The 26,624-nt window shown below is 36.9% G+C and overlaps 1 protein-coding gene across 2 annotated transcripts in view; it reads left to right on the top strand.

Moving 5' to 3' along the window:
* LOC145680415 (glutamate receptor ionotropic, NMDA 2B-like) overlaps positions 1-26,624 on the top strand; it is an 868,333-nt gene that overhangs the window by 373,326 nt on the left and 468,383 nt on the right. For both annotated transcript variants that reach the window (XM_081750925.1, XM_081750926.1), the window contains exon 3: positions 8,905-9,092. In XM_081750925.1, coding sequence (XP_081607051.1) covers positions 8,905-9,092 — 188 coding nt within the window. The remainder of the gene's footprint in view (positions 1-8,904; positions 9,093-26,624) is intronic.

Below are 26,624 nucleotides of genomic sequence, written 5' to 3'. Positions count from 1 at the left end.
AGAAAACTACTGTTTATTAAGTCACAATTGTATGTATCAGGACCCCTACTGTCAATGAAAATCGTTCAAAAACATTTTCCAGTGGTGGATCTAGCCCAGAACTGGCGGGACCTAGGCCCTCCCAGTTTTCTGAGTGCTACAATAATTGAAGCAGTATTTTTGAAAGTGTATAGTAAACTCACGCTATACCTATCATAGTCTCGGTTCTGATTTTTTTACTTTCTAACTCCGCCCCTGACATTTTTATGTTGATTTGTATCCGTTTGTATCGGTCTTTTTATGGAATATATATCCCCAGTTGCCACGCCAATCAATTCCGTGGATATTCCAGAGTTTGCTGTGTTGAACAATACGAACTATATCAATTAAGATTGTTATTATGTATTTAAGGTTATTCGTTGGATTTTTAAAGGTTATTTTACAGTTTACGGAACATTAACTGAGAGACTTACAATGCGACCTTTTAGTACTGACATGAAATAACCATTTTACTTATAGAACATCAAGAATTAAGTTAAAAGATGAATAAAAAAACCAAAAACGCAATTAAAACTAGTTTGTTCTTGGATTTAATTTATTTTCAGTAATGGTAGTTAAAAACAGTTGGAGATATACGTTTCTGTTCTTCCTTAAGCATTATCTTTGCTTGAGCTATTAAGGAAAATATTAAAATGATGATATGAGACTGGTAATGAGATAAAAATTAAACAATAGCCTTAATATTTGAGTTCTCCTATTTTCAAATTAATTGCCAACTGAGCTTTGTGTCTGTCTGTTGTTTCTGTTCCTTCATAAAAATAACGTTTCGTTTCATTGCTTAGTTAGAAACGTTTTGTTGTTCTTAGAAGTAAAGGAGAATTTAAATGTAACGACCCATCCTTGTCATTTCGTCCGCTTGAATCATTCTTAATTTCATTTTTCCTCCCATCAAACAGCAGGTATTCTTTCAAAAACAAGCATCGGATTTAGTTACTAACATTTTTCAAGGTCTTTTTTTTGTCAGAGCATGGCTGTTAAATTACAAGCAATTGTAATACTACATTAAACAATGGTTGGTCATTACTGCTGCTCACCGTGACTTAACTTTAATTAACAATCGTTATTAGCCATATCATGTAATAGCACATAAAATCTTATAATGCACTTTTGTCTCTAGTACTAAGTATATAACGAAGTTAAAAGTTTTGTTTCTAAACTCAAGTATTACATATGATTAAAATCCGAGTCAATGAACGCTTGAAAGGGAAGTGTAGAGGACGTGGTCGAGAACAGAATTTCCGACATAGTTTGGAGCGGGGATAAAAGTGGATCTGCAAAGATGGAGGGGCGGTAGGTAGCGGCATGTCTCCATACTGTCCCACCGGCCTCTCTTTGCCCATTGTAATTTTTTAGGAAGTGGGAGACGCCGTACATATACTTTCGAGGTGGGGGAACGGCGTTCCCCAGCACTTTTACCTTTGGTTTGCAGTAGTTATGAGATAAACAAACCAAAAAATATCCGCACTTGCGAGGCGAAAGCAGTATAGAAAGGCATGGCATTTTTTCTTCAGCTATATTTCGGAAACAGTGCATCGTAGTGAAAAAGTTACTATATCCAAAATGAAAGCTGATAAAATTCCCTACCGAATTGTTTCTATGGCTTCTTCCTATTCGCAATAGTTTTCGAGATATCAGCCTGCAAAAATCGCAACTTTTTGGAAACTTTTTTTTTTTTTTTTTTTTTTTACAAACTTTATCTTCTAGCACCTCAGCTCTTAGTTTTAATCAAAATCGTTTGACAGGAAGTCGTAGAGCAACAAATTTCCATTTAAAGAGCTCCTATTTAATTTTTCATCTTCAAATAATCGAGAGTTATACATCAATTTGAAAATTTAGCGATTCCGAAACAAAACCACAGATTGTTGTATTGTGTATTTGTACCGTGAAGCTTGAGAGAAGGGAGTTGTATAATAAACAGCCATTTATTAAAATTGAATTTAATAAAAACCAATTCACACTAACGTAAAGCGAATAGAGTACGGTACATGTAATGGTAAAGATGACACTACTGTAAGCTTTAATGAATCGTAATCCATGCATTAAAAAAATGCAAAGAAAGTTTTTGGGGTGTAATTGTTGGATTCACGAAAAACTGTTCACATGGAAATCTTGTTTCGGCTCTCTGTGGCCGGGAGGTCCAGTAATTGTCTCAAGAAGTAGCTCATATTCCTGTATATTTTCTTCCACTTTAGATTTCCTACACAGAGAAAAATCCGTTCTCCGGACAGCGGTATATTGTACAAATATACGGTATCCTCTTGCTTACTATAGAAATCAGTACGGAGCATACGTTATCCGTATGCTACATAGGCACTGCCCCTTAGGTGTTACATCATGCCGTTGCAAGATGTCTGACATCTAACAGTTTTCCGTAATATATCACATGCATATACTTATGTTACCTTCGTCAGCTATATGTTATATACGTCCATTTGTATGTAAGATCCCGACCGCCTACATTGTTTCATACGGAAAGTACGTATAGATGGAACACTTATACAGAAAGTATTATAAAACATGCGTTTTCAGTTATACGTCTCCTGTACGTTAAGTCCGAAAACTACAGGAATTACGCATGTAAGCTCTTTTTAAGTACGCCACCTACAATTTTTTTCTCAGTGTACAAGATTTCCTCAGCTCAGTGGAAATGGACGAACTGCGAAAGTATGGATCCAATAGTGCAAAATGGTAAATGTAATGAAAGACTATATTAATGCAGAGAGGTCAGGCTATTGGGATACCCACTTTACTTTGTAAAGATAATTATACTTTAGTTTCACGCATCTAGCCATTCTCCCTACGCGAAATCTAACCCATCTGTATGTGCGGAATATGATGGATACTTCGTCAAAAGCGAAACATATGGAATACCACAAATTCGTAAACGGTGATTACTTCACGATACGACAGCCTGATCCTTTGTAATTGATCCCGTTGATAATGTCAGTTGAGACGGTATAGCGTTTCAGGAAAGGACAGACATCTTAATCTCAACTGCTACCGCTTGTTTTGTCAAATCCGCAGCGAACATCAAACCTGACATTTCTTATTTCCCGCCAACTGAGGAAGCAGCGCAGAAATATTCCTTCAGAACGTTTCACCAGGTCTAGCTCTGGAAGCGAGCTGCCTCCTGACAAGCGGCTGGGAGCGTATGACAGACAATAAGTTCACTCATCTGCAGATCAAAAGCCTTCCAGCAACAGCAAATCTCTTGGAAATTATTCTCTGCCGGTTCACCAAGGACTGTACCAATAGCTAATTGCATGAAGGAAGGCTTCAATGAACTATTCCCATCTATGCCAAAACTTCCAGGAATATTGTCGCAATGGCGTCCCTGTGTCGGAGAACGAGGATGATGACATTGAAGAAAGAGATATACCCTACCGATAGTCTTGGAAATTATGGAAACTGAGGTAAAAGAAAACATAAATGGAAATGACGAATATGGGCCAAATCCTGAGCCAATTGGCAAATCTTCCTACAGTGGAAAATAGCAGCAAACGAAAAAAATTCTCGTGTGAGTAGTTTTTTCGCCAAACCAACAATTAACTTCAAAAATCATTTTGTTTACCACTTTTTTTTTTAACAATTTGATTATAAAACAAAATTTAGATAGTGTAATTGAATAATGTTTGTGCCATTACATGTACTGTACCACATTTCAAGAAAATAAATCCCCACGTTAAGGGGGTTTGTATATCCAGACTTGTAATTATGAAAACATTTACGAACACTCCAACCCCAATGATAAGTTATTAGGACGTTAAATCGAATGTGATTTATTCGGAAAAAGCTTTTATACACTACAAGCGTTTTAACTTCCAAATATTCACACTGCAAACTCATAGTTGTATTGGACTAAACAAAAGCGATTGTGGAGCAGAAAACTATTTTACACGAAAGTTAAAAGAAGATCTGCGATTGCACACGGAACGGTCGAGCGGTTTTGGGCAATAGTCAGGCCGGTAGCAATAACCGAGTGGTCTCGGACGTACGGCTTTGAGTCATAAGGAGCATTCTACTGAGAGTTTGTGTCCCTCTGAAGAGGATAGTCGGGATTTTTGACTGTCCTCGATGTTCCTGTGTTCGTGTTCCTGTCGTGTTTGGATCATATAGAATTTACAAGAAATGACCATGGAGACCAGTTTGTCAGTTGGAACGAACTTAAAAAGGAAATAATCTATCAATCAAATATTTATGTGTTCAAATTATGTACGAAGTCACTTGTTTAAGTGTGTTCCTATTTTCATCCTGAGACCGAGAATATGTCTTTGTCTAACTCTTTGGCAACTCTTTTTCTTTCAAATTCGATTAGAAAGGAACATTATACGAACTGCAAATCTAAAATTCAAAGCTAAAAACAAAATATTAGGTATGTTCATTATCTGATTATTATCCTCTGATTTGTAACACAAATATTTATAAGGGATACTTATTTCAGAAGATTTTCCCCGGAGGAAAAAACAATCTTTGAAATCTTTTTAGTTTTACGTCCCACGGTTATGCCGGTTAGAATAAAGGAGACGGTGATGATGAAAAATGAATGAAATGGTGGAATGAAGAAAGTGGGATGAAACGGGATAACCCCTAGAAAACCCACGAACACGGTGTTTGTCCAACACAGTCCACACGGCGCGAGCTGGGATCGAATCAGGGACCCCAAGCACCGGAGGTGAACGCTCTACCACTGAGCCAGCGCGCCTCCATTTTGCCCGGAGGAATTTTAAATATGCGGGAGAGGGTGTACTGCAGAAACACTAGTAATCCACAGTGAGTATGATCGAAGATGTGGCCCCAAAGGGCTCAATTCCTTAGCTCGAGGGTTCCCTAGGTCATTCCCTGAAATTAACACTGTTTATGAGATTTTCATAATAAATAGAATATTACATTGTCGGTCATTCCATATTTTGGAATGGCAAAATTATAACTTTTAGAGAATTGCAATAAAGGTATAAAGAATTATAATACTAATTACACAAATATTATTATGTAAGTTTCCAATTTCTTGCTGGATTAAAACTTGATATTTTTTCGAATTGTACTTTAAAGTAAGTCATCTCTATGTAAATCTAACTGAAAAGGTATTTGCGATCTTGCTAAGCCAATACTTTTCTTAACCAATAATGTTACGTTTTGTATTGAAAGATACGTAAAGTTTTTTAAATGGAATTACGCTCACCGATTACTTTCAAAGGAGTGCACGGTGGCTCAGTGGTAGAGCGCTCATCTCGGGCGCGTTAGGTCCCTGGTTCGATCCCCGACCAAGTAAGTTTGTGGTAGACAGTATTGTGCTCTTGGGTTTTCTCGGGGTACTCCTGTTTCCTCCCACTTTCTCGTTCCCCCAAAGTCATCCATCATCATTCACTTGCTTTACTTATAGTCCCCCTTAGCCTAACAGGCATTATCGTTAAACTCAAAAATGTTCATTTTTCGTTTTCTTTCAAATCACTATTCTGCTCGATCGGTCGGATGCATGTATGAGAAAAGCCTATTATTTCATCTAAATAATAAAATAATGTAATAAAAAAATAATTCACATTACAAAACAGGATAAATTTCAATCATATTTCCAAGCAATAAAATTAAATATCGGTTAAAATGTACGAAATTTTCATTCGTTACAATAAAAGTTCGAAATTCGTCAAAATTACGTGTTCAAACAGAAAAATGGGAAGGGGCCAACAATGCTAGGTGAGTAACTCAGCTCAGCAACATAACGTACAGATCAACTAAGATCACGTGTTTGAAGTCACAAACCCTGTGCCCTCATACATACACACACATACAGTAATAATAATAGGGCATTTAAGCTAGGGATGGCAAATGAACACACCATTCACCGTTGGGTTGTCAAATTTCGTTCCGGTGATACAGCATTGTAAAATGAGCCTCGTGTGAACTAACATTATTCAGAAGAGCTTCTGATAACACCATGGAAGCGGACCTTCAGAAAAGTTTTCGACCTACTGTAGATGACTTCGATATACTCAAAACTTCGTTTCTGTAGCTCCGTGCAATGGGTAAAATGAAAAAGTCGGACTCAAGGTACCACATAGTTCAACACCGGCCACTAAGAATCACCGTGCGGAAATGTGTAGTTCTCAGAGTGTAAGGTAATTAATAATCGGGAATATTTTCTTCATAGAATTGCCACTTTAAATAGATTATTTGCTACAAGAATCGTAAAGGGTCAGAACAATTTTTAAATCTTGATGAACAACCAGAACAGTTTCCTAAACCACCTCCCAATCCAGAAGAAGTACCTGCTGGTATGGTGGTGTATGGTGGCAGATCTATTATGTTCTTCTCTGGTGAGATGTTTCAATCAGTGGAAATTGTTACATTGCTGAACTCCATGAAATACAGTTCCCCAATATATTCATTGTATTTCCCCAATATATCTCTTATTATAATCTCTTCCGGCATCTCGATTACTTCTTGGGAGGGAAGACCTTCGTTGATCTCTCATTATAATCTCTATCGGCGTTTCGATCACTTCTTGAGAGTGAAGACATTTTATGATGATCTCAGACGATCATATCTTTCGACATCTCGATTACTACTTGGGAGGGAAGACATTCCTTGATAATTTCTGACCATCATCTGCTTCGGTATCTCGATCACTTGTTGGAGGGAAGACATTCCCTGATGATCAGTTGATGCAACGTGCGCTTGACGACTTCCTTACATCACTGACTTACTTCATTTGCCGATGGAAACGCGTGTGGTTGAAGACGACGACTATTTTGATTACCCAGGTATCACAGTAGTTTACATTTTTCGGAGGAGTGAGGGATGCTTGGAAAGGACATACCTTAAGTGGACATTTCAAGCCCGTCAATCTATCTAATAATTTCGAAACTCTGAACATTCGTCAAACTGGTGTCCGTTACATCATTTTACTGTCGTATGTGTGTAAAAGGAATGTATTGTTAACGACAGTGAAATTTTTCAATAGTACGAAAGAGCGAACAATAAAATAATGTTTCTCTCAATTGACAGAAACTAAGAGAAAAAGTGTAAAACGGAAGAAGAAAGTTGAACAGAAATAGGAATGGTAGAAGCGAGACCTCCAATCATCGGAAGAGAGAAACGTCAGGAATGACAAAAAAGAAACTCAACATCCGTTTCCATCCAAGAAAGAAGCGGATGCTCCAATAAAAAAGGGAAATGAAACGTTCACTTTCTTAACATCAAACAAAAGAATTTCCATAAAACAATTTCTGTTTCTATGAACAAAAGGATAGGGATAGATAATTGAGTTACATGAACTGACGTATGAGAAGAAAATGGAAATGGGACTGACGTATGAAAATATACGGTTCAATCATCAATAGAGATTTTGATGGCTATATTTATCCATTGCTTCTTATGAGTCTGATATTTTTAGGTGGTAAAATATTACATTTAAGACATGTACAAGTATTAGAAATTTTATTAAATGCTCATGTATGTCTATCAAAAATGAAAATGAAATGAAATCTTTGAGTTTTACGTCCCACGATTATGCCGGTTAGGCTAAAGGAGACGGTGATGATGATAAATCAATGAATGAAATGGTGGAATGAAGAAAGTGGGAGGAAACGGGAGAACCCCGAGGAAACCCACGCACATGGTGTTCGTCCACCACAAAGTTCACTTGGCGGGGGATATGTCTATCAACTGTCAACATGAATCAGAGTAAAAGCGGGAGGGGGGAAGAAATAATTTAGATTCAGTTTTCGAACAATAGATTTTCTCTTTTTACTGATTACTGTTGAATGGCGAGGGGAGTTTTTTTTTAATATATTCAGCGCCCCAAGATATATATTTCATTTGCACTCTTTTCTCTCTATTAAAAAAGAAGTGGTAGGAATCTACAACTATTCTAGTTTCAACATTGAGACATAATGGCTTAGCGGTAAAGACCTCACCTCTGGTGCTAGGAGTCCCTGATTCGACCTCAAGTCAAGTGAACTTATGCTGAACAATATCATGTCCGTCGTTTTTGTCAGGGCTATACCATTATTTCTCAAGATCATTTCACCTATTATTCCTTAATTATCCAGTTTTATTAATCATGGTCGAAAAGGCGTATTCATGAGGTGTTATATTAAATATTTCATTCCCCATTTTGACTATTGATTTTCAAAGAGCAATAACTGTACAAAGTATCAGGAAATGATTTACTAATACCTGTTCAGCGTGCCTAGAATAGGCTTTACCCCTCTGTCGGAACCTCAAATGATAGAAGTACTACTTTTGGTTTCAATATTTAATCCCTATACATTTCCGAAAAAAAAAAAATGATCCGTTGTCACGCTTTGTGGACACCTGCACAAACATAGGCAAATTTGTCACTTCGAAGGGGGCCATTGCCTCCTGAAACCTTTTCTCACCGAACCCGTATTTCCTACTTTGAAGTCATCTTTGCACTGGCAAAGTTTCGTTTTTCAATGTGGCCCTTTTAATCAAGGGGGCAATTTTTTGAAAAGAGAATCTTTGCTCCCTTAACCTATTTTCCGAAAGAAACAAAAAATACGTGTCGATTTATTTTCGGTCTAGTAGGCCTATATATGTGCCAAGTTTGAAGAAAATCGGATGACGAGAAACACTTGTGAAGCTACCTCCTTTACATTTTCACTTTTTAGACTTGACGGGTTTTAGACTTGTCTTCAATTATTCTCAAAGAAAGAGACTTGGTCTTGATGGACTATTGTACATGATATATATATATATATATATATATATATATATATATATATATATATATATATATATATATATATATATATATATATATATATATATAAATATAATATATTATGCGTGAGAAATTGTTAAAATATCAGTAACATAATTTTTTAAATTTCTTGTTATTCGCAGATGGTGTCGCAATCAAGTCTCCAAGTACAATTAGCACCTACTCTTGAACACCAAACTGCAGCCATGTTGAATATTCTTCAAAGATATAAATGGCATCAGTTTGCAATAGTCACCAGCCAGATCGCAGGACACGCTGACTTCATTCAAGAAGTGCGGGAACAAATTCTTCAAATGCAGCAGACATTCAAGTAAGTGTACGCATTGTTTATTTAATCTTACTCCCCAAGAATAAAACTCCCTGATCCAATGATGACTCTCATATAATGCTAATTACTGAACAATTTGTAGGTAAAATTGCGTTTACTTCAATATTGTTATAATAATTATTGTATCATTTATGTGTCTTGGCTTCTCTCTTTTATTCGTCCTGGTTCATAGCGTATCCATCTAGTGTGATAGATCAATCAACCAACATTCTTAGGAAGATAGTCCCCAATTAACCAACATTCTTGTGAAGATTCCTTACAATCAACCATCATTCTGTCAAGATTGTCCACTCAATCAATATTCTTGGGAAGACTGTCTTCATCAACCAACATTATTTTGTAGATTACCTCCAAGATTGCCTCAATCTGAGAACATTCGCTGAAAAATTGTTCACAATCAATCAATACTCTTGGAAAGATTAACCCATCAATCAATATTCTTGGAAAGATGGGCTTCAATCAATGAATATCTCAAAAAGATCGTCTTCAATCAACCAATATTTTTGAGAAGATTGTTCCCATCAACCAACATTCTTTTGAAGATTTCCTCCAATCAATCATCATTTTGTAAAGGCTGCTGGAATCGACGAACATTCTCTGAAAGATTGTTCCCAATCAACCAATATTCTTGTAAAGATTGTCCCATGAACCAACATTCTTGGAAAGATTGCCCCACAATCAATATTTTTAGGAAGATTATCCCCCAATCAACCATGTTTGGAAAGAGCATCCCTAATCAAGCAACATTTTTGGAAAGATGCCATCAATTTACAAACATTTTTAGAAACATTGACACAATGAGCTACTTTCTCTGTGCTGAACATCTTATACTTGGCGCGTTCAACGCATAAGAGAATTAAGTTCAGTTACCAAAGTTGTGAGAAAAAAATGACATAAAATTTGTACAATAGACTTCAGTACATGAAAAAGTAAACACTGTTTCTTAACTATAATAGTTATTTATAATATCTGGACAGAAATCTTTTAAACTCTGAAAGGAGCTTGAGATAGAGATATTAAAGATGAAATATTCCCAAAATGACCAAAACATGGACTGATTCCCTTGTGCACTGTACACGCCATTTGTTAATGATTTGTACAGGGCCATAAATAAGTAACCTCGCTTCACTTTACTACGTTTCCAAACATATTTCACAGTTAGACTCCTCAGCAAACTGTCTTACACTAATTGTTATGGTGATATTACACACATTCAAAACTCGCATTGCCCTGGATTGTTTGGTATTCTGGGTTGCTTCCTCACGAAATAACACAAGCGTACTTGTTATTTAGTCTGTATATACAACTCGCATCAGAAGTATCATCTGTGTAAGAACGATTAAGAAGGGTTACTGGATATGATTTTTCGGATCCGTTACTGCATTTTATGGTGTACGAAGTAGTGCTGTCGAAATCGGTTTTTGAAAAAACCGAAAACCGGTTTTTGAAAAAAGTGAAATTTCATAAAACCGAAATGTCGGTTATGAAAATCGCATTTGCGGTTTCGGTTTTGAAAACCGAATTTGCGGTTTCGGTTTTGAAAACCGCATTTGCGGTTTCGGTTTCAAAAACCGCTTTTGCGGTTTCGGTTTTGAAAACCGCATTTGCGGTTTCGGTTTTGAAAACCGCATCTGCGGTTTCGGTTTTGAAAACCGATTTTCTCAAAAACCGAAAACTGCAGAAGTCACAAAAATTCGAGAGCACTATTATCAAGTAACGACGAGGAAACAGCAAAGAATCTTTCCCATCTTCGGCTCACAGTTGCCAGATGGAGGGAAATTTCCCCCGGCGTAGGGAAAAAATGCTCAAAATTTGCAGAGGTGAAAGAAGATATTTTTTCTTAAAATGTCTTAACGTGTAGGGAAGTTCTTGTTTAGTATTCTTTTACAATTGGCAAAATAAAAAAAATAAGTTGCAGTTTCTCACAAAGAGGCACGGCTATCGTTATTGGGAAGTAAAAAGATATAGAATAAAATATGATCGGTGTTCCCTTCACGTATGAACTATTGCAGGTGTCTGGGACTTGCGATAAGAAACCAGTCAGCACATGCAAAACCACAACATTGACATTTATCGGAGTGGCAACAAATCAACAATAAAATTGTGTATTGCGATCTAATTTTTTTTCTTTTTTTTAAGAAAGGGAGGTGGTGTTTTTTTGCTAACAAAAGAAAGAGTGGCAGTACTATTTAGAAACAAAGTGAAAGAGTAATGATAATATAAAAGATCTCAGTCTAAGTGGATGAGATTTCAAATTGGATTTCATGGGTTGCAGGTGTAGTTATCTTAAATAGGGATATACCTTATTTTCTATTTAGCTTAGTGTTGTCATATTACCTGATTTTTGCAGGTACCACCCGATTGTCAGGTTCTATATTCGTCCCTCGCTATCTTAATCACGAAAAACCGCCCGCTTTTTGGGATTGGAGAAAAATCGGGAACTGCTACCGGCTGGTCAGAGCAGAACATTAATGCAACTGTCTACTGTCAGCAGTTGAGCCGTGTTCAAGAAAAACTCAAAACCCTGGAGCCAGCACTTCCCAATCGCTAAGGGGTTCTACCGTTACGGGACAACGCTAAGCCCCACATGATTAGAGTGACCCGGGACACCATCCTACGCCTTAAATGGGAAACACTATTGCAACCGCCATACTCCCTGGACAATGCACCGTCCAATTATCCCTGAACCATTTCTTGGACACTCACATTAGAGAACTAAAGTCCAACTCCGTAGTAAAGGTGCAAAATGCACTTGATACCTTCTTTCCTTCACGGCAAACCAAGTTCTACCGCGAAGGAATCCATGCCCATCCCGAACGTTTTCAGAATGTCCGTTGATACTGATGGGTACTATTTTTGATCTTCCAGGTACGTCTTAGGCAGGGGTGTAGCCACGGGGCCAGGCTTCCCAAATGATTTCCTGGCCCCCCTAATGACCAGATGTTAAAACATCATCGTGAGATTACTTCGCTTCAGTCATTTAAAAATAACAATGTTTACATATAATTAATAATTTACGGTAAAATAGTATGGAAAAATAGTATTTTACCATACCGATCACAAAATAGTATGGTATTTCTTCCTTATAGCGATCCGAAAATAGTATGGTATACTTTTTGTGACAGTAGATTACACAATTTACGGCGATTTGTATTTGGCAGTTTGAAGACAAACGTTTTGACAAGGTACTATAAATTCTATGAAATGAAATGAAATATTTGAGTTTAACGTCCCACGCCTATGCCGGTTAGGCCAAAGGAGACGGTGATTATGAGAAATGAATGAAATGGTGGAATGAAGAAAGTGGGAGGAAACGGAATCCCGAGAAAACCCATGAGCACGGTTGTTTGTCAACCACAAAGTCCACACGGCGCGAGCTGGGATCGAACCAGGGACTCCAAGCACCGGAGGTGAACGCTCTACCACTGAGCCACCGCGCCCCCCACTATAAATTCTATCATAAAACAATGGTACTATACTAAATCGTAAGTACATTATATTATTTATATGCTGTAATTAGTGTTTCAAGAAAACTTTTTATCAGATGGAAAATTTGGTGAAAAGCAACGTTTTTATTCAGTTTTTCAGTTTGGATTTCATTCGCTTTTTAAAATGCTATTTCGTGTAAAACAGGAAGTGAGATATAGCTGTTAATAAAATAATTGTCTTTTTAGTCACTAATAATAAATAAACATTTTTTCAGAAAATCTTAAAATAAATTAAGTGCAATTTCAAAGAAAATCAGTCTTATGTATAAAAGTAACCAAGAAAGTTCTGTCGCTTTTTGCGTAGATCTGCGATAGTTGGCCCTAACTGGCGGCCGGGTTTCGTCGAGTCGAAACATATATCTCGCGTCGGGGTGTTGAAGTACCACCGCGTAGCAGCGACCAGCGAGAACTTCGTCTTGGTCCGCACTTCTTAGATTCTTCGCGGAGAATCGTGAAGGGACCAACACGAACTGTCGCCAGTCATGTGCATCCGGTTATTATTATATATTATTTTTTGCTGACGAATTGTTCCTAAAGTGAGCTCCGAGGGTCAAGAATAACCTCTGCCTCAACATCATGACGTGAAAAATCTTGAGATAAGTGCGATAATTGTATGAATTTAGATGACAACTGTCGTCAATCATTAGAAAGTGAGTATGCGAGAACTATGAAATAAAGTAAATAGACACGCGTCATTTTGTTACAAAATTACATGGCGAACAAATTTTATCTAATTCCAAACAGTTATCGTCGAATATACACGGTTAAAGGAGCACTGTGATTGACCAAATTAAAAAGATCTTAACGATTTATCTCTTTACAAGCAACGTTTCCTTCATCGCCATCGTAGCGAAGTAGGAAGAACACTTGCCTAGTAATCATAAGGTTGGTGGTTTGAGTCCCCTTCAGGGTAATTTTTTGGTACTTTTTTTAAAAGTGTTTTTTAGACTCACCTTAATGTAACTAAATCACACATATAGCCGATTTAACATTTTGGGGGAGTAATTTTGTGGTTCATTGGCGTTTTGTCGCATCTCTGCCGCTGGTGGCATAATTTTCAAAACGGTAGAGGGGCCACCGGGGATCGTCGCTGCGGCGCCGCCAATGTTTGGCGTGATGTCGCTAATTGCCCATTTGTGGTCCACCGACGCTTACGGCATGGGGACAATTCAGTGTGAGTGGCGAAACCATTCAACAGCACCTTCAACTGAGGAAACACTAGAAGTTGGGTCGATGGGTCCCACATAACTTGATTCCGGGTCAAAAGGCAACGCAAGCAGACACCTGTGTTTCTTTGCTGTCTCGTCTGAGGAAGGAGCCATTTCTGGACAAGGTGTTGTCATGTGATGAGAAATGGGTCCTGTACGAAGTTCCACGGCGCCGTCATAATTGGTTAGCATCCCATGAACGGTTCCAAGACAGCCGAAACCAGTACTACACCAGAAGAAAGTCCTCCTGTGTGTTGATGAACTGCTCGTGACATCGTGCATCGGGAACTGCTACCAGCTGGTCATCACATCAATCCAACTGTGTACTGTCAGCAGTTGAGCCGTGTTCAAGAGAAACTCAAAACTCCCAAAGGGGTCCTTATGTTACAGGACAACACTAAGCCCCTCGTGGCTAGGATGACCCGGGACACCATTTTACGCCTTGGATAGGAAACACTATTGCATCCGCCATAATCCCTGGACATTGCACCGTCCGATTATCATCTGTTCCCTTCCTTGGACAATCACTTTAAAGGATGCCAGCTCAAATCCCAAGTAGAGGTGCAAAATGCACTTGATAACTTCTTCACTTCACGGAACACCAACCTCTACCGCGATGGAATAAATGGCCTTCCAGAACGTTTGCAGAAGGTTGTCGATCTATTCTTGATCTTCCAGATACGTGTTAGGTGACATATGAATGTCCGGAGGTGGTGAGTGAGAAAGCGATAGAACTTTCTTGTTTACCTATATAGATCGGTTCTGTGTATTGAAATAGTTATGCACAAAGGTATAATGTTTGGTCGGGGGCAGTAGTTCTTGGTTAAACATAATACAAACTATCTGTAACATAATTTATGAAATTACTATTATTATTATTATTATTATTATTATTATTATTATTATTATTATTATTATTATTATTATTATTATTATTATTAATAATAATAATAATAATAATAATAATAATAAGCTAAAACAGTGTTTTTAGTTTTCCGGAAGGAAACCAAAATTTTCCAGTTTTTTTCAGGCTTCAAAAACACTAGCTGTAACACATTTTGTTAGATTGTAGCTGCCCCCCTTCAAAAACGACGGGCCCCTCTTACAGAAACCTGCTGGCTACACCCCTGGTCTTAGGTGACATATCGATGTTCTAAGGTGATAGGTCAAAAAGCGACAGAACTTTCTTCGTTAATTTTATACATACCATGTAAAACTACTGTATAAGTTCTAGTATCTCGAGTTCGGGAAGTCGGAATGTCAAAATTCCTTAAGATTCGTGTTCCTCGTGCTCTACTTTACAAAATATATAAAAATCAGGTGGGGTCCAGTTTGCTTCCTTGCAACTGAAAAGTACCTTGGAAGTGTCATCAAAGAAGTAACTAAAAAAAAGTGCAAATGATCCCAGGTCAGTATTTGTAACACACAAGTTCACCTCAGTACTTACGGTGTTCTAAACCGTAAGAAAGTGGGAGGAAACGGGAGCAAATAAAAAAAGTTGAAACACAGACATAAATCAATACAATTGTCTCGATCGATAGATGCTTTCACAATTGTTAAAAGGTGAAATTAAAAACATTGGTTTCGGTTTTGAAAACCGCTTTTGCGGTTTCGGTTTTGAAAACCGCATTTGCGGTTTCGGTTTTGAAAACCGCATTTGCGGTTTTCGGTTTTCAGAAAATCGGTTTTCTCAAAAACCGAAAACCGCAAATGTCACAAAAATTCAACAGCACTAGTACGAAGCCTGATTCCATCTGCCCAGCTATATGATTCCAAATAATAGGAGATACTGATTTCTGTAAATCCTTACTTCAACCATCAAGAGCCATTTAACGAAGGGAAAGTAAACGTTTCTCATGTTCGCAGTGTCAGGAACACGAATAGTAAACCAAATATTATTCGAATCAAATGCAAATACCGAAATGAATCTGTATGTGACTGAACAGTGCTTTATAGACTAGGAACACAAAGACCAATCAACAACTGTTTTCCCCAGCATAGGAAGGCAATATGCGATACCTAACATGAGTCACTGGAATAGCTTGATTTTTTAAAAAAAAGAAAAAAAACTTTCAGCAAGAGATTGTGGTCTCTATGATCTCATTTATTCATGTGCAGTTTTTGTCTTAGGGAAAATTTCAAGCACCAATAATCATGTATCCCGGATCAAGGTAGGCTCTACATACTATATGTGTAATACGTCAATTTGCACAGAGAGGCAAAATCTTGTCACAATTATATTATTTAAAATAAATATTTCTTGTTGCAAACATACTTCATGATTATGGTAGTTAAATTTATTAAGCTGACCTATTTGAATACTATATTCATAAATCACGTTTAGATTGCATTAGTTTAAGGTCACATGGATAGTGCTAAAGCAAATGGTCAAACAAATCCCAGCGTGAATTGCTTGATTGTTGTCAAATATAAGAGCTCAAGTCTCAAACAGTAGCGAACAGCTGTTCCATTTAGTTAGTTAATATAGTTTTCATATGAAAACTAGTCTTGTCTTTGACACAAACAAGTTCTTTATCAGTGAAGATTGAAACAAGCTTTTTTTTTTTAACAGATGTAGAAGGAAAATCAAGAAATAAAGTTAAAAGAGCTAGTTGCACTGGAATTGCAAACTGATATATTGAGATTGAAGCTCGATATTAAATTTTATAAAAGAAGGATTACCATCTTTCCTCTGCAGGTGTGTTTGCTTTATCTTTTTCTAAGACAATAGAAAAAGATATTTGGCGTTTTGGTATATGTTAGAGAAGACATTAAAGTGAAAATACTAGATCAATCCCCCAGTTTATATTCCGCTTCTGCAGAATACCTCATGCTCGATCTGAATATACAAAATAAACATATTCTATTGATCTCCGTTTATCGCCCACCTAATACAAACTTTGAAAATTTTGAAGAAGCGATCTCCCAAATTATCCCCCAGTACAGTAACATCATAATTATGGGAGACGTGAACTATGATCTTTTGACGTCTAAATCCGAGGTGCTGCGATATAAAAGCTATATTAATTCTGTAAATCTATCTTTTTGTACGTTACAGCCTACTCATAGAACTGAGACGAACGAATCGTTAATTGACCACATAATAGTCTCTGATACTTGTAAAGTCACAAATGTAGATCAAGTATCCGTGCCAGGTGTAAGCGACATGACCTTCTTTATCTAACTTATAACATAAAATGTCCAAAATACGTTCCGCGAGTAGTAGATAAAAGGAACCTAAAACAAATAAATGACAACGCTTTGTACGAAGACACAAATCTCGTTCCGTGGTACTTAGTTTACTGTGCTCCCACTCTGGAGCAAAATGTAACACTTTTTAATAATTTTGTGCAGCAATTATATAATAAACATGCCCCTTTGAAAAGGAAAAGAGTGCGTAGACCCCCCAATCCTTGGATTAACGATGATATACTTGCGCTCATGGCTCTTCGAGACTCTGCCCACAGACGTTACAAAGCGGCTTTAAACAAAAATCAAACATCTCATTAATGCAAGAAGAATATAGAAAATTACGAAACCGTTGTAATCAAGCAGTTCGTAAGGCGAAAATCGAATTTGCTAGAAGTCTTCTGAGCCATACGACTCAACCACGAGAGCTATGGCAAAAACTGAAGTTCCTTGGTATTGGTGTCAAAGCCAAAATCGATAAACTTCCAGAACTTCATATAGACACCATAAATGAACAGCTATGCTATACACCAAATATCACACCAGATAAAATCAATACTTTGAAGAATATTAAAAACACGAGCCCTGTAAAAAATATATTTAACCTTCACCTCGTCACTGCTCCGGAAGTCATGAAGACAATAAACAAAATCAAATCACCTGCTTCAGGAGCTGACGACTTGCCAATCATTCTTATTAAAAAAATATTACCGTTCATTGTAGATGTCATTGTGCATATTTTTAATAGTTCCATCACAACCGGAGAATTTCCATCAATTTGGAAACTCTCTCACGTTCGCCCATTGCCTAAAACTAAAAATCCAACAAAAGCAGAAGATCTCCGTCCTATTAGTATACTCCCTGCACTCTCCAAAGCGTTAGAGCATATAATACATGACCAATTAACTAAGTTCCTCGAAAAAGATAACATCTTAAATCCGTTTCAGTCAGGTTTCAGATCTCAGCACAGCACTAGCACTGCTCTAGTAAATATCACTGATGATATTCGTGCCGCTATGGATGAACGCCAAGTTACACTGTTATCCCTACTAGATTTTTCTAAAGCTTTCCAAACTATAGACCATGACATACTGATTGCCAAACTGTCTTCCTTCTACAACTTTTCCCAGTCAACTTTATCTTGGTGTAGCTCCTATTTATCAAATAGAAAACAGAAAATTGTCACTAATTACATATGTTCCAATACGAAACTTGTTCCATGTGGAGTACCGCAGGGCAGCGTCCTAGGACCTCTTCTGTTTTCCTTATACATTAACGATTTACCTGAGCACATCACCCATTGTAAATATCACTTATATGCAGATGATATGCAATGCTATCTAACCACTAATCCCCTAAATTTAACCACCGCGATTGATCACTTAAACAGTGACATTGAAAGTATCTGCACATGGGCACGTAACAATGGACTGCAAGTAAACCCAACCAAATCAAAATTTATCATGCTTGGTTCTCGAAAACTACTCTCCACAATCAATATTAAAAGCCTACCGAATGTTCTTGTAAACAACGTAGCCATTCCTGTAAGCGATAGCGTCAATAGCCTAGGACTCCAGATCGATAAATCCCTAAATTGGACAGACCATATTAATAGAGTATGCAAAAAAGCTTACGGCTCCCTCCATTCTCTTCAGCGTTTAAGAAACCTTCTTCCGGAATCCATTAAAGCATCCCTGGTTCAGTCATTGGTAATCTCTCATTTAGATTATTGTGATGCAGCATATGTTGATTTAACCGAAGATCTGGCAAAACGTTTACAGCGCATTCAGAATGCCTGCGTTCGATTCATATTTAATAAAAAGCGCTTCGACCACATCTCCCATTGTTATCAGCAACTAGGATGGTGCAATCTAAATACCCGCCGCCGCATTCATTCTCTAACACTTTTATATAAAATAATTAATTGTAAAAAACCTACTTATCTATCCTCTAAATTTAAATTTCTCGGCGATACTCACCCACTAAATACCCGTTCTAAAGGAAATACAACACTCGCCGTTCAAACGCACAAATCTAATTTCTTTTCCAAATCTTTCACAATATTTGCCACCAAAGCTTGGAATGACACCGCTGAAAGCATCAGAAACTGTGGTTCAGTATTGACTTTTAAACGTCGACTTAAAGAACATCTTTCTAATGAAGGTCTTCACTAAGTAAAAAAAAAAAAAAAAAAAAAAAAAAAAAAAATTGTTACACACGAAACTATTCCTTGCGCTACCATGCAGTCGTTCGTTTTTTTCTATTTCTATTTCTTCTTATTTTCTTTTCTATTCCCTTCTGATACATGTGTATGAACGTATACATTATACACAATCACTTAAGTAGGTGCATCATTTTATCTATAGATAGTGAATGATAGGAATGTATTTCATGTTATATATAATCAAGATTGGTGTCTTTGTTTCTCCTTATATAGTTTAACATATCTTTAGCATTGTCTCTTGTTTGTTTTAGTGTTTGTTTTATATGCAATAAGTTTCATTTTCATTTTTCATGTTTTATTTTATGTATTGTTCTGTATGTCGGTAACTGTTCTGTATGTCGGTAACTCTTTAACGTGCCTAACTGTATATCACTTTTATTCTCGTCGTAAAAAAAAGAAAGAAAAATATGAGATCCGACTGTAAAAGACAAATGTAAATGGTTGAGTGGAAGAAAAGGTTATGCCTTAATTCCGCCATTTTAAATAAGAAATAAATAAATAAATAAATAAATAAATAGATTAACGAAATTATATTTGTAGTGTTTAGACCTTACTGAGTGCGGGTGCTTTTCCCTCCTCTTTGTTGTTCATGATGCGGTAGCATACTTAAAATCGTGGCTTTAAAGATTTGTTCTTTCTAAAGAAAGATGGCGACAAATGATGCCATTTCATCGTGCAGCAAATTGCTTAGAAACGGAATTTTTCCGGATGTACTTAGAGAAAACATCAGGAACACTCTACAGCATCAGTACGAAAGAACTAGAGGGAGAATGTCAATCAACTTGTTCCATCATGCACAGAAATGCATTGAAATAATCAAATACTGTTTTCTACATTTCTTTTGACACGGTGGGTTGGCTACATAACTGACATCATCAATAGTTTGATAGATTTAAAATAACCAATTACTCGCGTGGTTAATCAACAAACCGATAGAACAAGAAGTAGTCACCCTGTTGGAGCTGTTGACTACAATAATGATCAACACTAATCTAATATAGAAGTAAATATTTCGTAAACCAAGATTTCTACCACGATAAATATTGTTTGCCAGAGACTTGAACGCGCTTCTTGACAGTTCAAAACAAGGACAATGGCATGTTATCGAATCATCCTCCTTAATCAATTAGTATGATCGAAACAAGTCTTGTACGTAAATTGCAAATAGGAAAAATGTAAACGACTCGTATGAGCAAATCAAACGACTGAATCATTTTCATGAATCGCAGTAGATGCTTCCGTCCAACACTTATCTTTTAGCGGAACATGTTGTATCTTGTTTTCATCGTTGAATGGAAGACAGGAAAGGCATAACAGCTGCCTGTTATGTGTTTCTGTACTTGCACATCTTGATTCATCCGTGTTAAGGTGAAAGAGATGATTATCATCACAAAACACTGGTCTCCTTTGAAGAGCATAAGACTGAAATGGTGAGAGGCATTCCCTTAAGGCAGAAATTATTCGGAGCAACACAAGCGGAAAACTCCACAAACGTCTTTATAAGAAGATTAAATTTACGTAGAAACGTTGAAGGCTCTCGTACAGAATTCTGTGAAGCTGAGAAGTTTTGTTTTTCTAGTATAAAATCCATGTTAATGTGTTGTTGGCTTATTATGTACACTTCACACAATAGTGTTCAAAGTGATAGCAGGTACAAAATAGGATTCGAAAGATATAGATAGGTGAAAGGAGAATGTACTATATATACTATACAGGGTGCGGAAAAAGTCCCGGAATGGTCTAATATCTCGCGAAGTATAAAGATCAGCAAAACAAAAAATAACATGTGTTAAATAGTTTTTGAAAAAAATTCCAATGATACTAAACACAGCCCCTATCCCCACCCCCTTCGGGGGTACGAGGGTAACTTTAAAATTTTAAATGGTTACCCCAATTTTTTATTGCACATTTCGATTCTCCAGAAAAAAAGTAACAGTGATTTGACCCCAAATTGAAAACAGTGCCTTCACAAATCGCACTTGAAGCGACACACAAAAACGGAACGTAAAACATTATGAAAATGTGGTATCTCGGCATCGTACTCTGTGGCCATGTGGTTAGCGTACTGGACTATGGAACCAGAGGTCGTGAGTTCGATTCCCGCGCAGAGTAACACTTTTATGTGATTTTTTACGCCCAAATAATGAATTCATACATTTTAATTTCGATAAAAATAATGTAGTTGTCCATATTTACAAGAAAATATAAATGGAGACAAAAATGGTTTATTTTTGTTTTAAGTAACCCTATTACTAAGGACTACTTCATAAAGCTAGTTTGAAACAATCATCGAAATTTGTATCTTATGTAACTTCAAAAAAGTATTAATTGAAGTTAAAACATGTGGAATTTATTTGGGGAAATGAAAGGAAGAAGACTGCCTTGAACGCGGATCAAACTCACAATCTCTGACTCTATAATCCAGTACGCTAACCGTACGACCACAGAGCACGGGATTGACAGTTTGCATTTTCATAACGTTTTGCTGCACCACTTTTTATTGTGTGTCGATTCAAGCGCCATCTGCGAAGACACTGTTTTCAATTTTGGGTCAAATTACTGTCACTTTTTCTGGAGAATCCAAATTTGCAATAAGAAATAGGGGTTCCCATTTAAAATTTTAAAGTTACACCCCGTACCCCCGAAGGATTCTATCATTGAATAGATTTTTAAAACCAATTTAACAAGCGTTATTTTTGTTTGTTTTGCTGATTTTTATACTTCGCGAGATATTGGACCGTTCCGGGACATTTTCCGCACCCTGTATATATATATATATATATATATATATATATATATATATATATATATATATATATATATATATATATAAGGGATGGCCGGATCCGGATCTCGAATCTCGGATCTGGATCCGAATCTCGGATCTGGGTCCGGATCTCGGATTTCGGATCTGGATCCGGATCTCGGATCTGGGTCCGGATCTCGAATCTCGGATCTGGATTCGGATCTCGGATCTGGGTTCGAAATTCGGATCTGGATCCGAAATTCGGATCTCAGATCTTGATTCTTATCCAAACCCACATCCCACCCAAATTGTGATAAACTTGAATATAAAAAATTCGCCGAAAGTAATTTCACGAAGTTCTGACAGTGAAGAAGAAAACAGAAAATTAAGACGAATATTGACAAGTCTATTTGTCTCCTGCATTCTACACTAAAGATCAAATGCTTGCCTTACTAAAAAATAATCTGATTTAATCCGGATGAGAGTTCGAATGTCGAATCTAGGTCCACCCGGTTGCAGGACCGAGATGAAATATACACATATTTATATTTGAAGCCGGAATACAAAACTCGAATACTTAAAATTCCTCAATACACCTGTGTCATTGACAGTTAAGAAAACATAAACAGTTAAGACAAGTATTGACTAGTTTTTACGTACATTTATCTTGCTCAGTCTGCTCAAAATATCAAATGTATACCTTACAATTAGATTTAATAATTATTTAGTAAATCACAATATGAGCACCGAGAATAAACTATGAATTTTGTTCCTCCTTATCTAGATTTGAAATTTCGGATTCAAATATAGAATCAGGCTGAAAGGTAAATATTTGAGATCTGGAAACCGAAACAAGTGCTAGTACCAAGATCGTAGCCGTTTGTACCTAGGTAATGCGAGCGGAAGGCACTTGCACTAATTCCGCATGTAGTTTGGGGAACACGAGAAACTAAAAACAAATAAATATTCTTTTTCAGGAGTAAGTCGCGCTTTAACATGACTTTTCATGAGTGTTGTGTTCAAATACGAAAACTGTAATGGCGAATTGTTTGAAATAAAGGCCTTTTCTTTTTTAGCAATAAAGTTAGGTACTTTCACATTGAATAAAAATTAGCAAAACACATTTCACTGATTAGAGTGCTGGTTCTTATGGAAGCTTTTACACTGAACCGAAGATTTCCTCATGTGGGTATCGGCTTGCTGAAAGACGTGGTTTATCAAGAGGTCGACCAAGATTCTTTTGGACTTAGCCTGTAGACTGCATCTGGTCTCAATTATTCCCATATAACAAGACTAACCATATATAAAGTTGGTTCGAAATGATTTAAAATATCACTAATTCACCTTAAGGGGATAATCGCGATTTAAATATCCGTAAATCAGAAGAGATGTAAAAGTTAAGCGTTAAAATAAACCCGATAATTCCTAATGCAACCTAATGATAGCAATAAAACTCCTTATGTAACATTTTCAAAGCTAAGATTAACAGTTATGTTCTTGAAGAGGGTTTATGGCAACATAGAATATTATAAATCCAATTATCATAAGTAGTACCTCTGACAGCCCCGCATTTCACACCACCATCGCCCTTCATCCTGACAAGTGGGCAATTCACTTACCCACAATGTTTTTTCAGGCGTTCCAGTGACATCAATATCTCAGTTTGGGGTTGGGATCATGCTTCGGTGAACCTTCGCTATCACCATCAGCAGCTATTAGAGAATCAGAACTTATTTCTGTATTAGATAATGTGAGTAACTATAGCTTTTCGTCTATAGAAGACGGAGAGCGTGCCTTCGGTGCCTGTGGTCATGGGCTCAATTTCCGGAGAGGCACTCAACAATTTCGATGTTGACCCAACATCGTGAGGACAATTGGGGAGTTATCTTAAGTAAGAGGTAACTGACTCCAGTCTAGAAAGCCAGCATTAGGGACTTCGGGTGTCGATGCGTTGACTACACATCCCCACTTTGAACGTAAGCCCGCTGGTAGGAACCGAACGACTGTCGTGCAAAGAATTTAGTTTCTTTTAATTATCATAAATGCCTTCTTTATTATTAAATTTTATCCAATATTTTCTTTTCAACTAGTTTGGGAAACTCAGAGCTAGCTACTTGTTGTCTTTTTGAATCATGTTCATAGTTAGCACAACTAATCACTAAGGAAAAACAATGTTTTGAATAAAATTCGCCTCACGTCTTTCGTAGCTCTTAGTTATTTTTAGTTTTTTTTTTCAAGTTGAAGGGTGGTTTATCATTTCCCCCTCGCTTTCCCTATTTTTTTCTAGTTTTACCTATGTTTCTTTGTACGGATATTGCGCCTATATGCACGTGCTTAGTGTGTTCGTTTACAAAAGCGGGCCATTTTCCCGCCACTATAGAAATTAAGAGTGCACTGTATCAGAGAAATATTAATTGACGTATGTAAGTGAATATATCTGTGACGGTCATAATTACTGTTTTTGCATCGTACATAGTTTCCTCATCCTCATTTATCTCTTCACCCCCGCTTCCTGAATTCCAGTTCTAGTATTCTTTCTTGATGGGGGACTGATGTCTCATGTAGCCTTATTAACTATAATATCAGCAATAAAGAAAGTAAGGTTTAATTTGCACTAATTTTAAAACATTACGTTAATTAAATAATAATAATAATAATAATAATAATAATAATAATAATAATAATAATAATAATAATAATAATAATAATACGGAACGAGGTCAGGCTACTTGTTAGGATTCTTGCTTCGCAATTGGATAACACCGGGTTCGAATTCGGAGACCAGCCATCCTGACTGAGGATTTTCCAGGGTTGTTCCTCAGTTATACTGGGCAAATGCTAGGTTAATACTTTGATCTAAGGCTCTGGAGACCTTCCTTCCATTCCTTTTCCAATGTTTTCATCTGTTGATTACTACAGTGTAAAGTGGCCTCTGAGAATGTATCTGGTAGCTTATAGTAAATAAACAATAACGACGTAATATATCTTCACGAAACGTGTGGGTTAATTTAACTAGAGCCTTACAGTCCCAATAGATAGCTAAAGTTTTAATATCAATTTCCTGACTTTTAAATGCTATTTTCATATTATTTGAGCTTTCAATTTTCTCATGTATGTTCCCACCGAGAATTGAACCTGAGATCACATGAACAAATGCGAATATGTTGAATATTTTTGAACACTTTATTATACAAAACACTTCAATGATACGATGCATGGATATGTTTTGGTTACGTCCTGCAATGTATGATTAAAGAAACCTGGAGGGTGAAGAAAAAATAACAGAAATCTCTTTCATATTTACTCCTTCAACAAACTTCCGACCTCAGAAGGGCAAGCCATAAGTTAGGTAATAAAGCCATGCAACGAACACAACCATATCGCTATCCTGAAATTCTCGGGTGTATGTTTAAAAATCTACTGTTGTTCCACGTCAACCAGTCTATATTTTTTGTTGTATATACCTTCGAAGTGAAAGATATTCATTATTACATTTGTTGATGGTTGGACTCTAGTGAGTCAGAAACTACTATTAATAAAGAGTTTGTTTTGTCTAGTATTCTTGCGATTAGAAGGGCCTTATATAAAAGATATTTCATTTGTATATGAGAAAAAAAAAGTTTATTTTCTAAGAATAAAATAAATATTTTCAATGTGAAGCTAACATTAAGTTTCGAAGAGGAGCTAAACAAAAGAATTTGTTACCATTTACATCAGTTTTCAGACAGTTCACTATACTCTGAAATGGGAAGATATCAAACTTAGAAACATTTTACTAAAGAGACGTCGACAGAAAGTGCAACATGTAAATATTGCAAGGTTAAAATAAAATAAAGAACAAAGGTAGCACAAACGTGTTATGGAAACATTTAAAAGCACAGCAACCTACTATATCAGTGAATCCGAAAAAAAGTTTTAACAAATTTTAGATATTCAATTTTATCATCATAATTTCAGATGTAGGTTTGGATACGAATGAAGATCTGAGATTCGAATTTCGGATCCAGATCCGAGATCCGGACCCAGATCCGAGATCCGAATTTCGGAGCCGGATCCGAGATCCGGATCTGAGATTCGGATCCGAGATCCGGATCTGAGATTCGGATCCGAGATCCGGATCTGAAGTTCGGATCCGAGATCCGGATCTGAGGTTCGGATCCGAGATCCGGATCTAGGTCCGGATCCGAAATTTTTTGGCCATCCCTACCCAGACAACACGTACGTGTACGACACATGTGCCCTATCCATGCATAAGCCGTACATGTGCACGTGTGAATTTGTGTGGATGATAAACACATACATAATCCGTGCATAAGCCGTACACGTGAATTTGCGTGGATGAAACACACATGCATTACTCGTGTATGTGCACATGTGCATTTGCGTGGGTTATGCACACGTACATAACCAGTGACTAAGTCGTGCATGTGCACATGTGCATTTGCATGGATAAAGCACACATTTATATAGCCCGTGCTTAAGCCGTTATGTACACATGTCCTTTTGCGTGGTTGCAGCGCACGTACATAACCCATGCTTGAGCCGTGCATGTACATATGTGCATTTGCGTAGATGAAGCACATTTAAATTACCGGTGCTTAAGCCGTTGTATGCACATGCGCATTTGCACGGCTACTGCACGTGTGTTTGAGACGTCCA

Source organism: Thermobia domestica, chromosome 3, assembly GCF_964235325.1.
Source record: "Thermobia domestica chromosome 3, izTheDome1.hap1.1, whole genome shotgun sequence".
In the NCBI taxonomy this organism is placed as follows: Eukaryota; Metazoa; Arthropoda; class Insecta; order Zygentoma; family Lepismatidae; genus Thermobia; species Thermobia domestica.
The sequence above is the reverse complement of the archived record's forward strand: the minus strand, read 5'-3'. Positions and strand labels throughout refer to the sequence as shown.